General features: G+C 43.5%; 1 protein-coding gene across 3 annotated transcripts in view; it reads right to left on the minus strand.

Annotated features, from left to right (window-relative positions):
• Positions 1-255: 255 nt before the first annotated feature.
• Positions 256-17,856, minus strand: part of KCNJ16 (potassium inwardly rectifying channel subfamily J member 16) — a 53,536-nt gene continuing 35,935 nt past the window's right edge. For 2 of the 3 annotated variants that reach the window (XM_032617824.1, XM_032617825.1), the window contains exon 2: positions 256-3,886. In XM_032617824.1, coding sequence (XP_032473715.1) covers positions 2,539-3,798 — 1,260 coding nt within the window. In that variant the 5' untranslated portion in view covers positions 3,799-3,886 and the 3' untranslated portion in view covers positions 256-2,538. Of the gene's footprint in view, positions 3,887-9,401; positions 9,423-17,856 lie in introns of those variants that run through there. The other variant, XM_032617826.1, reaches the window with a different exon arrangement.

The following is a 17,856-nucleotide window of genomic DNA, read 5'->3' on the forward strand; positions in this document are numbered from 1 at the left end:
GAAGAAAGAACATTCTCACCATTGACAGAGCACTTCCAACTAGAAGTGCTATTTTGCAGGCGGGTTTCTAGCCATGCTTACAGGAGCACTTAATTGTTCGTTTGAACAGACCTGTTCTGCAAACTGTTAGAAACGAGTAACAAATGGTTTCTAATTCCGCCCATATCCTGGCTCTATGAAACAGCAATCTCAGTGTGGGTGCCCCGTCCCCCCTGCTGACCACAGCCGCAGAATTTCCACTAGTGTAGGCACACACTTTTTGCACAATTTTAAGATCTTTATTATTATGTAACTCACTGGGGTGTCAAAGTGTGTTATCAATCTAAACAGAAAATGGGAGATAAATGTTACATGGGGTTGTCCATTCTATTCCGGGTAAGAGAATTTGATGGAAGAGGCACGAAGCCCAACAGAGTGTATTTACTGGACGCTGACACCTCTATCCTGATACTAACAAAGCAAGATCGTGAACAAGCAGAGTCCAGGAAGGAAAGTGAATGAAACTAGATGGGCGTGAAACATGCCAAAAAAGGGGGCAAGTTTGTTTGTCGTAGTGTTGGCTGTGTTCTACTTGGTGGATTGTAATATTCTAATTTAGCTGAGTAATTGCTGCTCCAAAATCCAAATCTACCGGGCATGTGCAATTTTAAAAACATGGGTTTTGCATTCCTGGAACAAGACTGGAAAAAAGAAATGCATTATTTAGCACTCAGATGTTAAGTTTCAGGACGATTTTGCAACCTGTGACCTGAACAGATCTCTTATCCATACGACAACCGGAGTACAAGCTTTGCACTCGTGCATCATAAAATAACTTTACTGCTCCCAGGCAAAAGAAAGGAGGAGGAAAAGGAAAGAAGGAAAGCAGGGAGGGAAGAAGGAAAAAGGAGAAAAAAGAAGGAAAACAAAAGAAAAACTTTACATACCTATACATTTTACTTCTATTGGTAATCTTGGACTCTGCGATTCAGTAAAATTTACTTGTGTGCTTTAATTTAAATGGGGAGAGAGAGAGAGAGATTTTCCAGAAAAAAGCAAAAACTACATGTGTGTATATATATATATTTAAATAAAATAAACACGTGAAAACTTGTGGCATATACTTATTACCAGCTCAGCAAGAATGTAAAAAATAACACAGATAATTCGGAATATAGCTCGTAAGTCTTCAACTGATAAAGCTTAGAGTGAGTGCCTCTTCACTCGCAGGTGATGGGATTTGTGTTTAAAGCAGTCATGATTAACATCTTTTAAGGTGGAAATAGAGTATACACATTTATCTCCTGTCCTACAATTAAGCAATTCTAAAGCACTTAGCTGACCCACTTCATAACGTGCATTAAAATCACCTTAATTATATTCACAAAATCCTGCATTTAAATGATCGTTCCAAGTTCAATGGAAGCGTTTCTTAAAATTCACAATTCAAGTTATTTGTGTTTTCTAAAGTGACCCATACGGGAAACAGACATAATTGCTTCTAGGCACAAATAAATACTTTTCCCCTCACAGCCTCCCCACCTCCTAACCCCACCGCAACTGCTAAAAAAAACCCCAAAAAAACAGGGTTCCATCCCTTGTGTAGCCAGAGCTCCAGTCTTCCAGGACCCAGGAACACGTTTTCTCTCAAAGAGCCTGAGGATGTTTATGGCTCTCCATTCCCTCACCCCATCTCTAGGGTCCTGATCCTTCTTCTTGTCCTTCCTCAGAGAAGGTGTGGGGAGGTGGACATAAGCAGTCCCCTTGTCACACACTTTACAAAGCTCCTGTTTGCCTTATTTCTGCCCCCCCCGCCCCCCCGAGCCATTTGTTGGAGTCAAACAGTGCATTTAAGAGAGAAATACCTCTCTGAGTAATAACGCCAACTTTTCTTCTGCCTCACGGATGAGAGAAAAAGTAGCTTCTAGCACTGCTTGATCATTACCCGGCAAGTGGCAGGGGATTCACTGTCAGGACCGGTGGCACTGTTACTTCCTACGGCCACTGCCTCTGCCAGCTGATACCGAGACACTCTGCGGGGCAAACACAGGGACTGATTTCACAGTTAAACAGCTCAACGTTACAATCTACCGAACGCATCCCTTGCACATCTTGACTATATGATATAATGTCTTTATAGGTAACTCATACTACCGATTTGGATCCATTTAAAATTTTTATTATTCATGCTATTCTCCTTTCTACTTTCTATTATCCCAGTGTCCTACCTTTGTTCCCCATTATTGAATATTATACCTCCAACTGACAATACAAGTACACGGAATAACAAAAGGAGATGAAATTTAAATTAATCAATTAGGCCCCTTACTAGCACCCCTAACACAAAATTTGCTAGCCAAAAAAAAAAAAGTTAAACAGTTGGATATGATGTAATGCTTCGATATCTTTTATCAAGTTTAACCTGCTCTATTTATCTTCCTTCACCATCAAAGACAGCTATCACCTTCTTTAAAAGCTCTGTTGGTAACTACTTGCCTTAAGGCGATTGGCTAGGGGGTAAGAACACTGACTGGGAGCCCTCGTACTTACAACTCAGGACTACATTTGGGATTCTACAGAGATCCTATTCAAAGTCAGGAGAGCTTTCTGATAAGGTGCTTCCTTACACTGATCCGTGGCAGAGGTGGTGGCCTCCTCTGGGTTTTCACAGCTGCTGACGATGGCAACGGCGCTAAATGACCTTCTTCTGACATTGGTGTCTGATGTGCCGGGTCCTTGGGCTGGCGGGCCTTTTCCCATGTTGTGGATCTGCTGGTCCTTCCAGTCCAGTTGCTTGGCGCTGCAAAAGGGAGCATAGACTTCCACGCTGCCCTCGAACTGCAAGCAGTTCACTTTGTAATACTTTCTCTTCACTTCCAAGACATCATTAAACCTATGGCCCCAGAGAATTTCTCGGGGAACGTAGGAACTCCTGGATTGGTGAGAAGTCCCGGTAGAGTCGCCAGTATAGATAAATGTCACCAAAATCTCGAAGTTATCTTTGGCCACGGCTTTTCGGTCAAGGGCATACAGAGGGCTCTCATGGTCGATTTCATGAACGATCGTTACTGGTGTGACAAGGATGATCTGGTCATTGACTAACTTTAGGTCCTTAAATGCCATCGTCATCCGCCCGTCGCTGTCTTCTGTGTAGCGGAGAAGCTGGGCCCTGACCGTGCCTTCTACCACGTGGTTGGGGCGGAATTCACCGATGCGCCACATGAGGCAAAGTTTCCCATCTCTCATGCCGATGAGGGCGAAGTAGCTGAACCGAATGGTCTGGGCTCTCTTCCTGGCGGTTGCCATTTTGGCCAAAGCAGCCCCAATGATGAAGGTGTTTATAATGCTGCTTAAGATGGACTGAAGGATCACCATGAGCACGGCCGCAGAACATTCCTCGGTGACACAGCGGGAGCCGTACCCGATGGTGGTCTGGGTCTCCAGGGAGAATAAAAACGCCCCCGTGAAGGAATGGACGTTGTCCACACAAGGCGTGATGTCGGGATCGTTCAACAGGTCTCCGTGATGAAAGGCTATCAGCCAAAAGATAGAGCCAAATATCAACCAGGAGAGAATGTAAGATAACGAGAATATCACAAACATATGGCGCCACTTGGTGTCCACGAGGGTGGTGAAGATGTCCACCACGTAGCTGCCCCATTCTCCAAAAATGTGCTTGAAGTACACATTACAGCTGCCGTCCTTATGGAGGAGACGCCTCCGTGCTCTTCGCTTCTCGGCTAGAACGTGCTCCTGGGGGTAGCCTGGGTATTTGGGGTCCACGTTCACGATCGGGTAGCTGCTGCCGTAATAGCTCATGCTTTCTAATGCCCTTTGGGCATCCGGGTGACTCCCGGGTAGGCGACTGTTCTAGGGGTACTGCTATTTGTGAGTTTTCACTTCAAACCTGAAAAACAGAAAATTCGACACACTTGCTTTTAATTTCCATCTCTAGAGCAACGTGCCCCACTGGAAGCAATCTGATGCCATCTGAAACAGCTAAGACTTGATTTGCGCGACAGAGGCATTAAGTGTTGATTACTCAGTCCAGTTTAGAATTCAACTCAGTCATTACAGGAACAAAATATGCGATTAGAGAAAATAACATTTTTATACATGCATAAGGCTTCAGTAAACCCTATGATTATCCCAAATGAGTCCTCACTACCTCTTCCGACCCGACATTAAAAAAAAAAAAAAAAAAAAAAAATTTGTCTTCATTTTGTAGACTCTTCTGGCCTGAGGGCATTTAGAAAACAAAATAATCTGTAACGTAAAAAGGCAAAATAGAACTCAGGTATTTGTCTAGCCGTCTTAGAGGCTTTCTGTCTAAGTCAGATGGTTTTCCTTAGAAAAAGGAGGCAGTTAAAGGTTTCTACGCTCCTATTACAATGTAACTTACATACAGGTTGTATCATAGACGGTCCCTCGCCTTCTGCACCTGTGGCCTCCTCTCTCTTCCACGGAGATTTTTCTTCCCTGTGTACTTTTCAGAACAGAACTGACAGGGATGCTATTTCAGATTCAATTCCTTTACCCTAGCTCCACCTTCGGTCTTGAGAGGAAAAAAATCTTTCTTAACCCCAGAGGAGTTAAAACCACTCCCAGGTAAGCTTTCAGTAAAGTATAAGATTGCTTCTGCCTTTGTTTCAAAACATCCATCCTTTTTTCTTTCTTTCTTTTCCTTTTCTTTTTCTTTTTTTTTTGGACACTGGAAGCTTTTCTCTTTCCCTCTGAAAAGAAGCCGAAAATTTGCCAAGGTTGCTGCTAATCTTGCTTCCCTCTTAAAGGGAGAATGCTGCAATTGGACTCTTCTCACCAGCTCTTCACTGTATTGCTGACCGTTTCACAGCTATGACTGGGCGAAATCATTTTCCTCCCTCCAAATCCATTCAGTCTTTAAAAGATCAACTTATATTGATACATACTGTTATTATTGCTTTTAGCATCCTTGATATAGGCCAATAGCTTTCCAGCTCAAATCTCAAAGTAAGTTTTAAACATTCAATATTAAATGGTCCTTAGTTACTTTTAGCCAAAAAAGGAGTCACTGGGGCCCAATGTTAACAGTTCAGTAATTACTAGAATATGTTTTCCACATCGTCTACCTGTGCCAGGTGCAGGAGGGGCGTGGAAGGGGGAGGGGAGGCTCTGGATTAGAGGATCCTGCCACTCGGCAGCACAGAACATTCCGTGGGCGTAAATACTGTTCCGGACATGGAGACACCCCTTGAAACCAACCAAGGCAATTAATCACCAAGTACTTATCCAGCGCCTTCTCTGCTAGGAAAAGGGAGGAATGAGTTAATTTCCCTCTAGTCAACAGGAATCATTTTTCTGCTTCTCCAGGGATCGGGCCCTCTTTACACTAAACACTTTGCTTGGTGGACCACAGTGAGGATGGACACTGGTTACAGCCAAAATGTCCCGTAAGGCGTGTCCGCGTTTCTCCCTGTCCGTCCGCCCGCCCTGGCCACTTCACCCAGCCGTCCCCCAGATCTGCTTTGAAGAGTTACAGCCTCTCTTCGGTCAACACTTCAGCCGTGTTTCCGGGAGACCATTGTATACTTTCAGGATGGGACCCAAGGCTGACAGGATGCTTATTGGAATGTTGAAGGTAAAATACTCCCGCAAATTTTGCCCAGAATATATGTGATTCGTTGTAGGTTCCTGTCTGATTTGCCATTGAAGGACACTTTACAAACAAGAAGCTATTCAAGGTCGTCAGTTTCCACTCCCTCTCACGTGATCATTCCAGGCATGAGAACGGGACAGTTAAAATCAACGGCCCACATGATTGCAAATTAAGAAGGAGATTTGGAGGTAGGGTTAATTTCTTGGTGAAGGCTTCCTTCTAACCCAGTTCCTTAAAGGGAACTGTGCGCAGGGTGGGAGTCTGGGAAAAGAAAGGTTTTCATTTGCAGTGGCGTTTGGTCGGCATCCCGTGAATTCCGGTAGTGCCAACAACTGTTACAAACAAGCCATATTTAATATACCTTCAACAGTATGCCAATTGGTGAATGAAACTTCACTTAACGCAAGCTACAGGTGAGCAAATGTGAGTATGTAGAAAAATTATTTCTGAATAATGTAACAATTTCAGGGATCCAAGTTAACAGCTGCGAGAATTCTACCCCCAACCCATCACCTCCTCTGCGGTGGGTTATCATCACCATCATTCATTTCAGCTTATCCAGAGGAAAGCTTTCAGATTCTGTTTAAATGCATAATTTTATTCATCTATCCTTTGATTCTCCCACCACGTAAATGATGCATTTCCAAAAAGACAACTGTTTTCAAGCTAAATGATAGATCATAACCAAACTAATCTTATTTAATATTAACCATTTCTCAGCCTACACCATGAGCTAAGGAGGTGACAGCGGCCCTTTTGTCAAAATGGCTAGACAACATAAGACGTTTATTTATTAATCTCTTCTTTCATATGCTGTGTTAACTTGAGCACTTTTTCAATTGTTTGCCATTAAGTAACAGAGGATAAGGCTTACTGATCGACTGGACATTCTATATTTAACATCTGTTTTTCTCAGAATTGAGGCCGGGCTTTAAAATTGCCTTAATGCTTTCATAATCATCTTGTCCCCATCGATTCCATGATGAAAAAGTATTTTCAGTGTTCCTACTTCTGTATTTCTTTTCACATGCTGTGTTCCCTGCTCTCCTGAAACTGATGGTGGCTATTTCATTGACTGCAAAATTCCTTTCTTTCAAAATAAAAATGGAAATATGATCACTGCAATTACAAAATCGTGGGATATAAAACTCAAAAGTAAATGCTAAATCTAAGGTCCCTCTTCTACACCAGTTTCAAACTATTTTGCCCGGCGATTAATGACAGAGGTAAGAAAGGACCTTTGTCATTACATGCAATTTCTTTGTCGTGACATGGGGTCCTTTTACAAATGTGGCTTAGATTAAGAGGCAATGCACAGTGAGGATGGTGGATCTTCCTGAGAACGCCATCCGAGTCCATTACAATTTGCACAGATTCTCAGGAAAGCACTGCAGACACGTGTGAGAAAGGAAGTCAGAGGGGTGAGCACACCCAATCCTGACAATGACTTTTCTCAGACCTTTGCTCATGGCACTAAGTCAGGACATTAAAAAATGTTCCTTAATCTACTTTGGCTGGTGAGATCTGCTTTCAGTCCCCAGGTTTTTAGATCTTTGTATGAATTCAAGGAGAAACCTTTATGAATAGAGCACATTTCAAACGGGCTATAGAAACGACAGGGAATATTTTCAACAAAACAAAGGGGCAGCCTGTGTACCTGTCCCCTTTGCTCAGTGCACAAAAGGGCCTCAGTCAGACTCAGCAATTTGGAAGCAATTCCTCTGCTGTTTTGCCACGTCCTCTCAAATTCCGCCATTTACCAAGCAGGTAGTTCTTCAAACCTAAGCTCTCCATTAGCATGTTGAGGTATAACACAGTGGCTAAGACTTTACACTCGTGTGTCACTCTGATAATAAAATGTGAACCTGTCCCTAGCATCTACTTAATATAAACACATGAACACCAATAGTTATCATCTCTGTATAATCTGAGATGCTCCACAAATAAAGGTCTAAGATATCTTTGGTAAAATTCACTTTTTCATGCCCATGGCCTTTGAGGTGAACAAGGACTTTCTTCAGCATGTAAATGAGTTTCATGAAGTCATCAGTAATCAAGTTACTTTCCTGGCAGAACTGTTAGATGAGATAAATTTTGGTGGAAACGTGAGAGTTGACGGGGTAGAGAGTAAAGAGCGTGGCCTGAATTCTACATGCGGGTCATTGTCTTTGAAGACCCTCTTGGTAGAGTCTGTGGTAACGGAAGGGGGAAGGGGGCCACAGGGAGGTCCAGGGAGGTGTGCTCAGACGACACGTGGGGTGGGCTCTGGTCGGTGAGGAGGAAAGAAAGAGGAGTTTGACGAGTTAGGGGAGAACCCAAACAAGTTATTTTGCTCAAAACCTGTCCCACAGCTTCTTGCCTTAGAATTGAGCCTGAACCTTATCTTGCCTGGAATCCTCATAAGACATTCAGACGCTCTTAGGTGGACCTCGACGTTCAGCCACTGAGCACCTGCTTCACCCAGTCCCTGCCGGACACTGCCTGTCCTTTTCCGCACACTCCCCGATTTCAAACAGTCTCTCCTTTGTTGACAGATCCACGGTATCTCATGTTTCCTTCTCAGCTGCTGTCACCCCCAAGCAGGCTTGGCTTCACCTATAGCTTTTGTTCCCTCTCCGTTTCCTCCCTCCCAGCCCCACCCTCCATCCCTGGTCCAACTTCTCAGTGACCATGGATTTTACCTCTTCCCTGACATAACCTTGCAGTTTCTCCTTCTGAATCAATTTAGAAAGATTTGTGCCAGTTTATGGAATAGAGGGGTTTCATCATAGGAAAGGGACTTATATTATGTTATCAACCAACTGAAGTAGATGCTGGGAAGAAGCAGAAATCCAGCCTGACAATATTACTCGTAACTTTATCTGGAGATCCTTGTTGCAGCCCCGTTTTCCGCTAAGTAATATGTATCACCTATGTAAATTCCGCCTCACACCAGAGGATGCTGTGTTTTATAAAGAAGTAGAAGAAATATGAAGTCTGGGATTCTGTTTCTCCATTTTCTGGATGTCAGGACAGTACCAAAATAATATGAGTTGTAATAGCCGGTTGTTCTGGTTTAGAAAGAGAATAATCTCATTATTAAGAAATAGCCTGAAATAAAATGTGTTTTTGGTATTGTAGAGAAATCATGCGTGGGAGGTAGACTCCAGGTCCAGATCTGTCCTCTTCATCGCGAGTGGCTGATGTGCGTAACATTTCTCTGAACCTCAGTGTCTTTAAGGGTGACCTGGGGTTACCGAGGCTACTGAGTTATCGCGAGGTTTGAACGAGATAGGGATGGGCAGCCGTCTTGCACCGTGCTGGGCTCACAGCAGTTATTCAGTAATTACCTCCTGAATCTGGATCGCATAAGCACTGTTGCCCCTTCTGTAAAATACCAGAGCACGTGCTTTAACTTTCTCAGAGAGCTTCCCGGCTGCATAACAGCAGGGCAGACAACACGTGGTTCCCAATAAATATGGATGTCACCACTATTTCCTACCCTTAAGCCACCTGGGCCACTTCTCTGTCCTTTCACCACTTCCCCCAAACCCCAGGGGCCCGGTCATTTTCTTTTCTCTTTCACAACTGTTACCAAATGGAAAATCCCCTAGTCCTTGTTCTCAACACACACAGACACTCTTAGGTGCACGATACATACACTTCCAGCTCACGTTAAGAATTTTTTTGCTATTTACTCTGAGGAACCAACCTAAAGGAAACAAGAGTGACAAGCTCGGCAAAGTTAACAGGTTAAAGAAATTCACAAGGCGCTTATCATACTCATTCTGTCTTAAATGGTATGTACCTGCTTTACTGAGACAGCTCTTAAGGTTTCTCTCGTTCTTATCTTGCAAATCAGCCTGCCCGTCCCTGTCTTGGTTGGACATCGGCCCCCGTCGCTCAGAGTTTACCTTGAGTGGGACCCGGCTTCATGCAGAGGCTGGATATCATGAGATCTTAACATCTCTCTAAGAGACCACAGTTCAATTTCCCCTGGTTGCGTAAGGACAGCACTTCCCCAGTGGTCTCTAAAACCCTCCAGTGGAGAATTAGTGACTGACTGTTTTCATTCTTCTTCTTTTTTTTTTTAATTTTTAAAAAATTGAGCTTCTATATGTGCTAGAGCTACCCACCTTCAGGAATTAGTGAAGAGTCCCACCCTTGTGGGATTGGCATCTGAGAGTTGGGCATCAATAAATAAAAGGAGATGATCACCCAGACCGTGGCATAAACACCAAGGAGAAAAGCAAAATGAAGTACGAAGTCGGAGAGTGTCTGGAGCCAGAGGCGATGGTGCCATTTCACGAGGGCGATGGGAGAAAGCTGGGTCTGGGACCCGACACTGGAGCCGAGAGATGCTCTTCAATTCTCCTGGCTCTCGCTGTGGGTAAAAATGCTCTCAGCTCACGCCTTGTTGCCCTATTTTCGTTTGTTTGCGGCGCTCTCATTGTCAAGGCTCTCACTATTGACAGGGGCCGTGTGGCTGCTGCATCCTTTGTGCCCAGCTAATCTTAAGGCCCGGTTCTCACAAGAACCTATCATTACAGGAACTCATCTGCATTTTATCACTGAATTCAAGCTTTCCTCATCAGTTAAGAACCTGGTTTTACCTGGTTTACCTAACAGCCTGCTAACCCATCTCTTGCCACTTTCATCCCGCGTGATATTTCTGAAATGTAAATATCCTTCTCCTGTTACCACGGGGCACAGTCCAAGTTACACAACATGGTCCTCCAGTAGCGCAGTTAAAAGGCAGGAAAATGGAGATCAAAGATTTGGATTCTAGTTACGGTTCTACCACATCTTAGTTGTATGATATCTGCATCTTAACAAATATCTTTAAGCCGCATTGTGTTTATTTAAAACATAAGGACAATAGCTGACTTATTTCAAAATGTTTTTGTAAGGAATGAATGGCATAATATAAAAGGCTACAATGGCTAGCACCTTGGAAGCTGTCCTTATAATCTTCCTTTAACCCTTAACTTGAACGAACATTTCTCCTCTGTTTCTCGCAATAGCTTATAATCCTGGGTCCTTATGGAGTCTGGGAGAGATGGATGTCTGGGTTACAATCTGAACAATGAGGACAAGTCTAAGAGGAAAGGGAAAACGAGGTTCCCAGGCAGAAGAACAGCATTTGCAGAGGCTCCGTGACTCAGAGTCGCGTAGGGCGTGCTTTCCAAAGAACTGAATACGAGGCAGGGGGTGGAGTGGTGGTAGGGTCGGGGATTTGAAGCTGGAGAGAGAGATAGAGACAGAGCATAAATGACCTACTAGGTAGAATTAAAGATTTGGGTCTTCCTCGCAAGAGCAGTGGAAGCGATTGAAGTGTCCTAACCAAGGGCACAGCACGATAAGGCTTGCATTTTTAAAAGATCGCTCTGGCTGTGCCATGGAAAATTGGCTGGAGAAATTTCAGAGCAAACATGGGAAGGTAAGGCAGAAGCCACTTCTCACTACAGCCTTTCCCCACCCCACACCTGGACGAGGGTCACGGGAACTTGGACCGACCAATCAGAACTTCACGAACAAGACTTTGATTCCTGAGGACGTGACAGAAGCACGCTGAATCCTATGATTCCAGGCAACTACCAAGAGTCAAGAGGCCAGTGGTGTGACGGAGCACATCTCAGTCACCCAGAGGAAGACACAAGCCGTGGCTTCCAGGGAGACAGTTCCTGAGGTTAGATCTTCATTTGGCCTCTTGATTTTGCTCAGATCAGGGTCTTTCTCTTCATACTCCCCTTGATGCGGTAAGCTACCTGATATCTTTTCAATAATGTTTTCTTCTGCTTGTATTAACAAGGGATCGCTTTTGTTTCTTGAAACAGAAAGCACTCAGTTACAATTCAGTTTAATTTACATTTTAAAAGTATCTCCTGTATGCAAGAGTGCGGTCTCTCAGCTCTCCTTTACTCCCATTATGGACATGAGCAGTAAGTCCTGTGGGCTCACCTTCAAAGCAGGGCTCAAAACTACTCACTTCTCATCATTGTCAAAACCACCATGTCTTTAATGGACCAGGTCTTCAATGGACCCACAGCAACAGCTTCCTAAGAGATCTCCGCTTTCTGCCCTCACTGTACTTGGATCTACTCTTTTTAAAAATAAAATCAAAACATGTCACTCCTCTACTTAAAACCACCCAGTGTCTTCCCATTGCGATTAGAGTAATTTGCATAATCAGTGTTGTGTACAGATTGCATATATCTGACCTCTGCCCATCTCTGAAAATTATCTCCCAGTCTTCTCACCATTCACTCTCTCTCCTTATCAAATCTCCCTTTTTCACTAACGCAGGGGACAGAAAACTACAGTCCAAGAGGCACGTCCAGCTCTTTGGTTGTTTTATAAATAAACTTCTCCTGAAACACATTCAGACCATTGTTTATTCATGGTCTATGGCTACTTACTGTCACGTTACCCCTGTAGACCCGGGTAGTTGCAACAGAGACCATGTGCTCCACAAAGCGGACAATATTTACTATCTGGCGTTCTACAGAAAAAGTTTGCTAAGCTCTACTCTAACAAGTAAGGGTGTTCCTACCCCAGGGCCTTTGCACTTCCTTTTCTGCCTGTGTGGCTTCTTATCGTCACTGATGTCTCATCCGTAAGGCCACCTTTCCAGAGAGGCATTGTCTGATGAGGATATAAACTAAAACTCGCCCCCATACTGTTATTTTCTGTCTCGTTAACGTGATTCATTTATTTCAAAACGCTTACCTCTAACTGATGGATTTGTTTGTTTGTTGGCTGGGCTGCCCCACGGAATAGATGGTAAATTCCTTGAGAAAAGCTCTCCTCGTCCTATTTACCACTGTCTCCCCAGCAGCTAGAGAGATAAGCAGCACGTGGACCCTCACTAATTAGACTTTGAAGGAGTGAACTAACAAATAATCGAATAAGACGAATTAAACAATGCAACATCCTCAAGGAGATTTCAGCCCTAGCAAGAGAATCATCATTCCCAGATCCATAAAACCGTCAACCCTGCCAGTTCTCCAAACACCAGCTCTCAACTGCTTCCATTTACCTTGCCTCTCCCCTGTCCTAGCTGCCAGTTCATACATAGTTTAAAAAACAAAACAAAACAGTCTTTCCGTCCACTTTCGCTTAGCGGCTTCCCTAGAACTGACAATTTTTAGCATGGTAACTACGTGTAACTACGCTGCAGAACTCTCTGGAAATCTGGCGTTGAAAAAATAAATGCCTGGCACTAAAAAGTGTTTAATAAAATTTGTTAAAATGATGATTGAATTATTCGAAATGTGGTTCTCCTAAGAGGAATGCATGTTGTTATACTGCCATTTCAAAGATATAATATTACATTATATCATATATACGTATATTTAATTTGAACTATTTCTGGAGGGGAGTTGGGTACATGTGGCAGAAGTCTGTGAATTTGGTTCGGCTTCTGATCTCGCAATTCCACGTGTGGAAATTTATCCTAAAGAAGCGATCGTGACTGAGTAGAGAGACTTGGCTGTTTGTAGTAGCGAGTTTTGGCTATGGCTTAGCCGTCTAATAAATGTGGGGTTGTTTCATAGGTAATGGTACAACCTATCATTACTCATTATATTTAATGTAGCCATTAAATGTGATAGAGTAGAAGAATGCCAGAAAAAATAGAAAACATATTGTTTGGTGGAGAAAATGAAAGAGGCCTATAAAACAGCTTGTACAATATAATTTTTTAAGTTTAAATACATTTAAACATGGAGAAAAGACAGAATGATAGAAACAAAATGTGAAATGTGGCCCTCTCTGGTATGATCTTTTTTTTTTTCCTCCCCCCCTTTTCTTCTATTTGTCTATTTACAATTTCAAAAATTTTACAATGAACGTGCATTACTTTTGCAAAGAAGACAAAAACAGGTATTTTCAGCTGGTTCTTTGAAGTGTACCGATTCTGAGGCTCCATAAAGGGGGAGCAAACCAATGGCTATCTAAAAGCATTTATCAGAGTGTTTAAAAGGCAACTATAAATAGCCCAGAGAAGCAGACAGTCTTAGAGACATTTAAAGTCAGACACTGATGCTGTAATTTTTGCTGGAACAATTCACAGAAACAAATATAGTGACATTTAATTCATCTAAGTAAAACCAGATCTCATTTAAAACAAGGAAGTGGGGGAAGAGGGAGCTGGGTCAGAGTTGGCCGCTGGAGACCAATTGGAGAAATCATGAAAGCAGCTGGTCACAATTCAGGGCTACATAAAGCAGAGTTCAAATTCAACAAGCATCGAATGCGGTTCTTCTCCCTCAGTGCCCTCTCGTCTCCCTTCCCCATTCCAAAACCTATTAAACTGCTAATGCCTTTGCTTCTTGGCTTGGTATACCGAAGTCTGTTTTAAGAATCTTTCTTTTATCCTAATATTTGCAATCACTTTGGAAAGAAAATATTAAAAATTGTGCTATTTTGCAACTTAACTACTTTAAGGTCTATGTTGATGGCCTTTTAAGACACAAGGAAACGATCTTTAGAAATGGATGCATTTGAAGGCGGCAATTAGATATCTATGATGTAGATTTGCCTAAAGAGCTGGCCCTAGCCAGTTCTTCATAATTCTTATTCATGAACTCCGAAACCTCATTCAGATACCCCTGCAAGCAGTAGAGTGTTTTTTTTTTTTTTTTTTTTTTTTTTTTTGCGGTACGCGGGCCTCTCACTGTTGTGGCCTCTTCCGTTGCGGAGCACAGGCTCCGGACGCGCAGGCTCAGCGGCCATGGCTCACGGGCCCAGCCGCCCCGCGGCATGTGGGATCCTCCCGGACCGGGGCACGAACCTGCGTCCCCTGCATCGGCAGGCGGACTCTCAAACACTGCGCCACCAGGGAAGCCCCAGTAGAGTGTTTTTTGAAAGTGCAGTCTACTACAACCTGCTTCTGAGATCCTAGGGGAACACGTTTATACCTCCAGATCTTTGGATCCCACCCCAATCATTTTGATTTATTCCCCTGCCCAACTCCCCTGTTGATTCTCATATTATCCTCAAGATGGAGATCCACCACGTTGAAGCCTCAAGAATGGAGAAGATGGGTTCTAACAGACATGAAATTGAGTCCAGAGGCTTTTGCTCGATCACTAGTAAGACTGTGCCCCCTGCGTGTTAGTCTCTGAGCCTCTGCTTGCCCTTAGGAAAAAATGCAGGTCATAGGTTGCTAGGGCGAGTACATGAGCGATGAGCGATGCTCCTAAAGTTCCTTCCACAGTCTTTGGTATTTAACGAGTAGTTAAACCGCAGTGCTTGTAGCTGTGACTACAGTCCGTTCAAGTACAGATCCCAATGAGGAGACAGAAAGAGTGAGGGAAAGAGGCGGAGAGTTTTTACCAGTTGGTTTTCCTCTAAGAATCAGGAGGCTGGCGATTTCCAGACTTGTTTTAAAGCCCCTTCTCGCACCTAACTGCCCTGATACATCCTCCAGAGAGCCAGGGCAGAGCTGCCGGAAGAAGCACAGTACCGCTAGGAACAGGTCTTCTAAGTGCCAGGTCACCCACGGCTGGCCTTGAAGGGCTCCTGTGTACTTTGGTTTGGGAGCTGCTTGGGTTGAACTTTATTATAGAGCAAATATATTTTATGGAAAGTGTATAGGCTGTCATGTTTGACCTTCTCCAAGCTTGGTATGTATATAGTATTCCAACAGAAAACCAAGTCCTATCTCTCTGTTGTTATTTTCCCATTTTGTGAGCACCGCCTGCAAACTGTCCTTTTGGCAATCACAGACAGTCTATTTATTAGTCTGTTCAATCTTCTGGGCGTCTTTGATCTCACAGATGTAATTTGCTCATAGATCAGGAACTCCTGGGATCATGTCTACTACTTCTTTGACCTTTAAATGATTGAATTTCTGTTTTAAGCTGTCAAAATGAAAACCCAGGACGTCTTTATCGGGGAGGAAAATAAAGCTGCTGTTATTGGCTATTATCTCCATTCCCGTCTTCCCTCGTTGATACAGATAAATTGAGAAGGTCTTAAAATACAAGACAAATGATGTCCCTAGGAAGATCCAGATAGACAGCCTACTGATGCAATACTTAAGCAGTGGGTTGCCTATTACATGAGATTACCTTTCTATTAGACTGAGCCTTTTCAAGGGTACTTGGCAAAGAAGCATTGCCTCTTACTACAGATAACAGAAGATTTAGGTAGCTGACAGAAATTAGTGCATTAGATAGACTCTTGGATTTCCATGCATTTCATTTTCTATACCTTCTCCACTGCCTGTACTTCAGTTTCCACTAGAGTGCTAGAGAAGAAGAATAAATCACCCTACCTAAGTTGGAAGGTTAGATGTCATTATCTGTGAATGCCTATACAGACAGAGGTGACCCAGGTTAGCAAGACTTCTCTTAAGAAGAGAAGTGGTTCTGTTCCCAGCATTTCTTAGGCTGGAATATGCATTGGGATGAACACTGGGGAGTTGAGTTTGAGGCAGACGGGGGCACTTTTCCCTTACCTCTCCTGCTAAGATGTTTAGATGTGCGCTGTAAGAGACTCTATCATACCAATGCCTGTAATGAGCTGGAAAAGATCATGGAAACAGCCTCTGTGTATTCTTCAATTCAGTCGACTTTTAACTGTGCCTGAGGCATTGGGGGACTATTCCCGGGGATTATGAGGACAGTTACCGCCCCTGAGCTGCTCAGTCTTGCCAAGTACACCGCATTCTGCTCTGTCAAGACAGGCCACTGAGAGTAGAGGCTTCCCCGGTGGAAATATCAAAGTGACATCACGTAGTAGACCCCAAAGAAAGGTAGTTGTTTGAGACTTTTCCCAGCATTTAAGGTGCAGGGGTACCTCCCCAGCATTCTGCTTTTGTGGTTAATTCTTGATTTTCTAGGCTAAGGAAGGAAAACAGTGGCATAGATAAGCCACAGAAGGAAAGAAGTGAGAAATCGATTTGCATTTGGCTTGGAATAAATCACAGGCTCTGAAAAGAATGCCCCATTTCTGTATGTGGCTGGCTTTTAAAATGACCTGAAGTCAAGCTATCAGACAGGCAGAATGTAATCAAGGGGAACATTCTGGGTAGTTGAGCAAAAGGCAGTTTAGGAATTTTCATTTTTAATTCCTTGGGCTAATTCATCCAGCAGATAAACTGCCTATGGAAATCTGAGTGGTGCTTGGCTTGAACAAACAGATGTCCCACGGCCAAATCAAACCTCATTCTTAGCCAGGAATGTACACAGCATAGCGGCATGGAGAAAAATTTCCAATGTATTTTGAAAATTCAACAATTTTTAGCTACTTACTTTATTAAAAATCATTTATAACAATTGTAACTGTAGCCAGCATGGCCTCCTTTTATTTGAGGCTGCTTGGAGGAGGGCAGGTAGGGGAAGGTTTTCTCTGCTAATAAAATAACTTTTGGCTTCAACTTAATCAAAATGCCAGTGTGCACCCACGTAAGGTAGATAACATTTATGAAAACTTCATTCTATTGATGAGCGTTGGCAGTCCTGCAGAAGTTTAATTATCTTAACAGAAAGAATATGCTATTAACGAAAACAGCTTCTTCCACGCATAGAGCTTAGGGCCAGGGGAAGAAATGTTGGCTTTTTAACTGAGAAATGTAAATAGCATTGACAGTTTGAACTCCCAAATCTCATGCAAATTTCCTGTAGAGGGACTGGATGCCCTCATTGAAAAAAATTAGAAGCCAGTCCTCAAAGACAGATGTTCAAACGCTTGTGAATACACCCATGCCAGCTTCCACAACCACAGACGGTCAACAGAGGAGACACAGCAGTACGAGGAGATATTTGTTCTGTTAATCATTCGGACTTGATTACATGACACCAAAATCTTGCGAACTTCACTCCCCAGCACCATCAACCAAGAGCTTCCATTTGCTTCTTGGGTTCTCGGTCCACAGTTGCCTTGGCATGGGAACACAATATCTATGCCTGTGCCCTCAAGCAAAGCTGGTGTCCACCTCCTGTCCCCCGCAGGGCTGTTCATGACCTCCATCCTTGTCACTTGAATCAAAGAACACTCTCCGTAATGAAGCAACGCGTAAGGATTTTTGAGCTTATCCATCTGTAGGATGTATTCCCCGGCCGGCTCCTTTTGCCAAGGAGACTTTACTGTCAGTTCAACAGAGCAGCGCTAATCAAAATCTCGATTATCTAAAAAGTGATGGCTCAGCGGTCAGAAAGTACCTCCAAGTAGTTCAGAATGACGCGGCCCGGGAGGTCCAGCCCATAGGCGACCTGTGATGCTAATCAAGGCGTCTCTCTGTGCTCCCAGCCCAC

This window comes from Phocoena sinus, chromosome 20 (assembly GCF_008692025.1).
Source record: "Phocoena sinus isolate mPhoSin1 chromosome 20, mPhoSin1.pri, whole genome shotgun sequence".
In the NCBI taxonomy this organism is placed as follows: Eukaryota; Metazoa; Chordata; class Mammalia; order Artiodactyla; family Phocoenidae; genus Phocoena; species Phocoena sinus.